This window comes from Triticum aestivum, chromosome 7A, assembly GCF_018294505.1.
Source record: "Triticum aestivum cultivar Chinese Spring chromosome 7A, IWGSC CS RefSeq v2.1, whole genome shotgun sequence".
NCBI lineage: Eukaryota > Viridiplantae > Streptophyta > Magnoliopsida > Poales > Poaceae > Triticum > Triticum aestivum.
In genome coordinates, this window is record NC_057812.1 from 706,423,439 (window position 1) to 706,431,599 (window position 8,161).

General features: G+C 51.6%; 1 protein-coding gene across 1 annotated transcript; it reads left to right on the top strand.

Moving 5' to 3' along the window:
- Positions 1-6,570: 6,570 nt before the first annotated feature.
- LOC123146854 (uncharacterized) lies at positions 6,571-7,744 on the top strand. The gene has a single exon (XM_044566128.1). The coding sequence runs from the start codon at positions 6,893-6,895 to the stop codon at positions 7,547-7,549; it is 657 nt and encodes a 218-aa protein (XP_044422063.1). The 5' UTR covers positions 6,571-6,892; the 3' UTR covers positions 7,550-7,744.
- The last annotated feature ends 417 nt before the right edge of the window (positions 7,745-8,161 follow it).

An 8,161-nucleotide genomic window follows, 5' to 3' on the forward strand; every position in this document is an offset into this window, starting at 1 on the left:
ACATGTATATCACATATCCCTTTTGTTTTGCCGGCCTTCTTGTCTGCTAAGTATTTGGGGAAGTTCCGCTTCCAGTGACCACTTCCCTTGCAATAAAAGCACTCAGTCTCGGGCTTGGGTCCATTCTTTGGCTTCTTCCCGGCAGCTTGCTTACCGGGCGCGGCAACTCCCTTGCCGTCCTTCTTGAAGTTCTTTTTACCCTTGCCCTTCTTGAACTTAGTGGTTTTATTTACCATCAACACTTGATGTTCCTTCTTGACTTCTACCTCTGCTGATTTCAGCATTGCAAATACCTCAGGAATGGTCTTTTCCATCCCCTGCATATTGAAGTTCATCACAAAGCTCTTGTAGCTTGGTGGAAGCGACTGGAGGATTCTGTCAATGACCGCATCATCCGGGAGATTAACTCCCAGCTGAGTCAAGCGGTTATGTAACCCAGACATAGTGAGTATGTGCTCACTGACAGAACTATTTTCCTCCATCTTACAGCTAAAGAATTTGTCGGAGACTTCATATCTCTCAACCCGGGCATGAGCTTGAAAAACCATTTTCAGCTCTTCGAACATCTCATATGCTCCATGTCTCTCAAAACGCTTTTGGAGCCCCGGCTCTGAGCTGTAAAGCATGCCGCACTGAACGAGGGAGTAATCATCAGCACATGTCTGCCAAGCGTTCATAACGTCTTGGTTCTGTGGGACAGGCGGGTCACCTAGCGGTGCTTGTAGGACATAATCTTTCTTGGCAGCTATGAGGATGATCCTCAGGTTCCGGACCCAGTCCGTATAGTTGCTGCCATCGTCTTTCAGCTTGGTTTTCTCTAGGAACGCGTTGAAGTTGAGGACTACGTTGGCCATTTGATCTACAAGACATATTGTAAAGATTTTAGACTAAATTCATGATAATTAAGTTCATCTAATCAAATTATTCAATGAACTCCCACTTAGATAGACATCCCTCTTCTAGTCATCTAAGTATAACATGATCCGAGTCAACTAGGCCATGTCCGATCATCATGTGAGACGGACTAGTCAACGTCGGTGAACATCTTCATGTTGATCGTATCTTCTATACGACTCATGCTCGACCTTTCGGTCTTCTGTGTTCCGAGGCCATGTCTATACACATGCTAGGCTCGTCAAGTCAACCTAAGTGTTTGCATGTGTAAATCTGTCTTACACCCGTTGTATGTGAACGTTGGAATCTATCACACCCGATCATCACGTGGTGCTTAGAAACGAACGAACTGTCGCAACGGTGCACAGTTAGGGGGAACACTTTCTTGAAATTATTATGAGGGATCATCTTATTTACTACCGTCGTTCTAAGTAAACAAGATGAAAAACATGATAAACATCACATGCAATCAAATAATAATAGTGACATGATATGGCCAATATCACATAGCTCCTTTGATCTCCATCTTGGGGCTCCATGATCATCTTGTCACCGGCATGACACCATGATCTCCATCATTGTGTCTCCATGAAGTTGCTCGCCAGCTATTACTTCTACTACTATGGCTAACGCGTTTAGCAATAAAGTAAAGTAATTTACATGGCGTTTCTCAATGACACGCAGGTCATACAAAAAAATATAGACAACTCCTATGGCTCCTGCCGGTTGTCATACTCATCGACATGCAAGTCGTGATTCCTATTACAATAGCATGAACAACTCATACATCACATATATATCATTCATCATTCATCACAACTTTGGCCATATCATATCACAAAGCACTTGCTGCAAAAACAAGTTAGACGTCCTCTAATTGTTGTTGCAAGTTTTACGTGGCTGAAGTAGGGTTCTAGCAAGAACGTTTTCTTACCTACGTGAAAGCCACAACGTGATTTGTCAACTTCTATTTACCCTTCATAAGGACCCTTTTCATCGAATCCGCTCCAACTAAAGTAGGAGAGACAGACACCCGCCAGCCACCTTATGCAACTAGTGCATGTTAGTCGGTGGAACCGGTCTCACGTAAGCATACGTGTAAGGTTGGTCCGGGCCGCTTCATCCCACAATACCGTTGAAGCAAGATAAGACTAGTAGCGGCAAGAAAGTTGACAACATCTACGCCCACAACAAATTGTGTTCTACTCGCGCAAGAAGAACTACGCATAGACCTAGCTCATGATGCCACTGTTGGGTAACGTTGCAGAAAACAAAAATTTCCTACGGTTTCACCAAGATCCATCTATGAGTTCATCTAGCAATGAGTGATCGGATGCATCTACATACCTTTGTAGATCGCGAGCGGAAGCGTTCAAAGAACGGGGATGAGGAAATCGTACACGACGTGACACAAATCACCGAAGATCCTAGCGCCGAACGGACGGCACCTCCGTGTTCAACACACGTACGGTCAGCGTAACGTCTCCTTCTTCTTGATCCAGCAAAAGGGAAGGAGAGGTTGAGGAAGATGGCTCCAGCAGCAGCATGACGGCGTGGTGGTGATGGAGCTTCAGTACTCCGCCAGGGCTTCGCCAAGCGCTATGGAGGAGGAGGAGGTGTTGGAGAGGGAGAAGGAGGCAACCAAAGGCGTGGATGAAAATCCCTCCTTCCCCCACTATATATAGGAGGGCCAAGGGGGGGCGCCGGCCCTAGGAGATCCAATCTCCTAGGGGGCGGCGGCCAAGGGAGGTTTCCCTCCCCCCCCCCCAAGGCACCTAGGAGGTGCCTTCCACTAGTGGGACTCTTCCCTTTTGTGAACCCTAGGCGCATGGGCCTCTTGGGGCTGGTGCCCTTGGCCCATGTAGGCCAAGGCGCACCCCCTACAGCCCATGTGGCCCCCGGGGCAGGTGGACCCCCGGGACCCTTCCGGTGGTCCCGGTACAATACCGATAACCCCGAAACTTGTCCCGATGGCCGAAACAGCACTTCCTATATATAATTCTTTACCTCTGGACCATTCCGGAACTCCTCATGACGTCCGGGATCTCATTCGGGACTCCGAACAACATTCGGGTTACTGCATATACATATCCCTACAACCCTAGCGTCACCGAATCTTAAGTGTGTAGACCCTACGGGTTCGGGAGACATACAAACATGACCGAGATGACTCTCCAGTCAATAACCAACAGCGGGATCTGGATACCCATGTTGGCTCCCACATGCTCCACGATGATCTCATCGGATGAACCATGATGTCGAGGATTCAAGCAACCCCGTATGCAATTCCCTTTGTCAATCGATATGTTACTTGCCCGAGATTCGATCGTCGGTATCCCCATACCTCCTTCAATCTCGTTACCGGCAAGTCACTTTACTCGTACCGTAATGCATGATCCCGTGACCAGACACTTGGTCACTTTGAGCTCATAATGATGATGCATTACCGAGTGGGCCCAGTGATACCTCTCCGTCATACGGAGTGACAAATCCCAGTCTTGATCCGTGTCAACCCAACAGACACTTTCGGAGATACCCGTAGTCTACATTTATAGTCACCCAGTTACGTTGTGATGTTTGGTATACCCAAAGCACTCCTACGGTATCCGGGAGTTACACGATCTCATGGTCTAAGGAAAAGATACTTGACATTGGAAAACTCTAGCAAACGAACTATACGATCTTATGCTATGTTTAGGATTGGGTCTTGTCCATCACATCATTCTCCTAATGATGTGATCTCGTTATCAATGACATCCAATGTCCATAGTCAGGAAACCATGACTATCTGTTGATCAACGAGCTAGTCAACTAGAAGCTTACTAGGGGCATGTTGGTGTCTATTATTCACACATGTATTACGATTTCCAGATAACACAATTATAGCATGAATAAAGACAATTATCATGAACAAAGAAATATAATAATAATGCTTTTATTATTGCCTCTAGGGCATATTTCCAACATGCATATCCACATCAGTCCCATTGATCACCTCAGCAAACAGATCTGCATCCTCAAACTCAATCTCGAGAGGAAAAACCTCTCCCCTGTAAGTCCAGTTGACCACATCAGGGACGAATTCAATATCCAAAACACTCACTGGAAGTCGGGCCACCCCATGATCACGGGTAAAGGCCATATCCACTTTCTCAGTTTTTCCAACCATAATACCCAAACTGGCCACAACTCGAGCATCCTGCATTGGCTCAGAGGGAGCCCCGGAAAACCGCAACCAAACCTGAGTAAGGGGCTTGCCCTTTGGCTCCACCTTCTTCCACTCGTGAAATTCCATAATGCATTTAGTGCCAGGAACTCTGCACAACCCAAAGCTCAGCAATCTCTGCAAATTATCCACAGTTGGGAAGTCAACCTTGAACGCATTGGCCTCAATACTGACAAGCTCCCACTGGAAGTCACATGGAGCCAGTTCCTGAAGCCTCTGCACAATCTGAGCCTCAAAAACCTCTCCCTGGATAACTTTCACAATCCCAGTGGTCAAACTTTGTGTCTCCACCGGAGTCTCTCTCGCAGCCGGGGACTCAAAGAACATCAACTCAGCACAATATACTCCATACATTATAAGAGCCGGAACCTGATCACGCAAAAACGGGCAACCCCCCGTGGCATGTACTGGCTTACCACACGAATCGCAAAGCTCCGCCACACACTCAGCAATGAAGTGACCCTTCTCACCACATCGATAACATGACATCTTCTCCTTCTTACGCGCCCACTTGGACGCTCTCTCTGAATCAGTCCTGTCGCCTGCCTCAGCTGTAGCCCCAGTCCCAGGTATCTCCGCGTTGGCCAGCGCCGTCACGACATCCATCGCCTGGCTAGGCAGGTCAGTCGTCTGAACGGGATCGGCTGCCACGACAGAGGCCGTATGGTCAGCAACGACCGGTGGAGGAGGCTATCTGTTACGGTACCGACCACGACCACCACCATGACCACCACGGGAACCACGGTAACCACCTCTCTGCCGGTAGTCCGGGCCAGAAGCTCCCTCGACAAAATCACCCGGAGGGCCGAGAAAAGGTCTCTCAGCAGAACCATCACTCTGCCAGGCAAAACCACGACCACCTCCTGTGGATGACGAGCCACGGTGTTGGCCATCCCCATATGCATCGTAGCCATCGTCCCCCCACTGTCCCCGGAGCGGATCATAAGTCTCTCCAGCAACCGAGTTCTGCCTCGTCTGTGTTGGGCCCGAACGTTTTTGCGCCGGCCTCGCGACATAGTGAGGCGGCGGCGTGGCACGTGGCTGAACCCCGGCAGAAGCGACCTGGTTGACCACAGCCGGCCTCGGGCCGTTGGCTCCGGCCCGCCCCGCAGCAGTAGTCGCCGTTGTAGTCGGCCCTGCCGGTCGGGGTCCAACATGCCCACCTCTACCCGTCGGTGCGACGGGCGGCCTAGCCGTCACTGGCTGGGGGCCAGGAGGCATCCCGCCCCGACCCGCAGCGGGCGTTGGAGCGGCGGCGCCACGCCCAGCGCCCGCGGGCGGCGGCGGCTCAACCCCGACACTGCCACTCGCGACCACCGCCGGGGGCTTCTTCACAGGAGGCAGTCCCGCTCCTCGGCCCGTCATGGCAACAAGGGGGAGGATCCGTCGCGCACGTCCAGAACCGCAAGACGGGAACCCCGGCGTCCCGTTCCGATGAACCCTAGCAGTCGGCGCAACTTCGTACGTAGGGCAAAGAACGCTCTTGTCTCTGCATGTATCGATGGACGCAATCCTGGTGGGTTTCGGAATAGCCTGGGCCTCATACCCAGCTATCTCCGGCCCAGCCAGTTGCGGCCTAGAAACTGACAGATTCGGCCCATCTCGGCCTAGAATCAAATTCAAACGGATGCCCCGAGTCGCCCCGATCCCGATCCCGGGGATCGACGGCGCGGTCGCCGCCGGCGGTTGTCCGGCCACCTTCCGGGGCACTTGCCTCTTCTAATAAGCTAAAGATGAGCTAGCAGAGTCTCATATATATGCCCAGACAAGATAAGGTCCACATGCAAGAAGAGTGAATCCTAACGACATGGCACATTAATTTTTCTCTGCATGTGACATCTAGTCTAGCTAGCTATATCATCATGCAAATGAAAATTGGTCTCAAAAGCTTATGGATATGTCATATGAACTAAGCATAGATCACTAACACGGCAGTAGTAAAACGATCGAACGCGTAGGCCCCTCCAACGGCAAGCTTGTGGGTTGTGACCGGCCTTGTCGCCTCTGCCATGGCTTCCCTCCCGTCCTTTTTAGCATCATCTACTTATGCTTGATCATCATATCTATCCATACATGGTGCTTTGAATTATTGTTTTCAGTGGTAAATAATCTATATACGCGTGGTCCTCGAACAACACATATCATGTCTGTCTCGTCCTGGACATCTCAAGTGGATTAACTTGAGGGAAATGATTAGCATACCTAGCTCGGCTTGACTTTGCTTTTCTCCACCGAAGAAGAAACATATCCCCATCGCAACGAAAAGGTTAAAAGCTATCGCAAAATGATGTCCCCGCCTTCCCGCTTGCACTTTTGTCTCGTGGATTCGCTGCTGGCCGCAGATCTGCACTGTGTGCGTGCGTCGTGCTGGATCTCCATCCAGCATCCAGATCCATCGCTTGTACTGCATCCACGGGATCCAAGCCCCATAAAAACACACTGTGACACTTCAAGATAGGAGTGTACGCACGCTCTGGGTGCCGGTGCTGGTCTTCTACGACCACTGCAACTAATGTGTCACGCGTTTTGTGGCAGCAGCGGCGGCTAGCAGGAGTAATCCTCCTGCCGGCATGCATGTGAGCCGAGCCGTGCAACCAACTGCGTGCCACCTCTGGTCTGGCTGGCTGTCTTCCTTTCTATAAAGATCCCACACGCACGAATCATGAGCTAGCCACAGTTACAACTTACAAGTGAGAGGAGATCGTTCGGAGAAGAAGAAGCTCGCCGTGAGGAGAGAGGTCTTAGAGTGTGTAGAGTGACAGAGAGAGAGGGATGGACTGGTACGCGTGGCTGTCGAAGGCGGGGCTGACGTCGGCGGCGACGTACCAGTACGGGCTGCTCTTCAGCGAGAACGAGCTGGAGCCCGGGGACGCGCCGGACTTCGACCACGACCTGCTCAAGAGCATGGGCATCGCCGTCGCCAAGCACCGCCTCGAGATCCTCAAGCTCGCCAGGAAGGACGCCGCCGCCGCCGCCGCGTCCCAGTCCTCCTCCTCCGCGGCCGCCCGGCTCGCGCGCAGGGCCGGCAGGTGCATCGCCCGGTGCGCGCGCCGGCTGGGCGGTGGCGCCGGCGGTCCCGGAGGGAGGCGGTACTCCTCGTCCTCCGTCACCGTGGTGCCGAGGATCTGCAACGGCGCGGCGGGGGACGTGGTGGTCCGCGCCGGCGCCGTGCGGCGGAGGAGCAGCGTCAAGAAGATGGTGCTCATGATCACCGACGGCGGCGTCGCCAGCGGCGTTGGCGGCGGCGGCGGCGTCCGGTTCTCGGGCTCGCAGAAGGCCAGCCTCATGTTCCAGGACTGCGCGTACGAGGACGAGGAGGACGACGGCGCCGGCGAGGAGGACGAGGAGCGGTGCTCCGACGGCGGCACCGCCGGAGGCCAGAGCGAGATCAAGTGGGACTCCATGTTCCAGGACCTCAAGCCGACGTGAGCTGCGTGCGCGACGACTGACGACGCCGAGCATGTCATTTCCTCTTACTCCCTCGGTCCCTTCTCATGATCGAGATTACTGTTTTCTTTTCTTGGTGTGCTAGCGAGAGTGTGGCCTCTGGCTTTGTCTTCTGTAAACTGTAAAATGACTGCGTTTGGAGTGATGAGTGAAGATCAAGAACGATTGATCTGCGCACCACATCTGAAACTATCTGCCCGCACGCCACACCAACAGACCAACTGCATTGTAAATATTTGTCTTTTTAGAGATTTCAAATGGTCACCACATATGAATGTATATAGACATATTTTAGAGTGTAGATTCACTCATTTTGCTCCGTATGTAGTCACCATTTGAAACCTCTAGAAAGACAAATATTTAGAAACAGAGGGACTAATACCTATTTTGGAACGGAGGGAGTACATCTGAAACTAGCTGCGATCACAGTGGATTCGCTTCAGAGTTCAGACAGGCAGTCAACCTCCATAACTAAAAGTAGTCGAGATTAGTCAGTTAGCCTACACCGAACTCAAGTACGCAGAAAGAGCGCAAAACTTCTTTTTTTTGGATCAACACAAAAGTGCAGAACTTGATGAGAAGCGACAACCACAT

Bases quoted from the DNA above. Each gene is read 5' to 3' on its own strand.
- LOC123146854 (XM_044566128.1), top strand. From the start codon at position 6,893: ATGGACTGGTACGCGTGGCTGTCGAAGGCGGGGCTGACGTCGGCGGCG.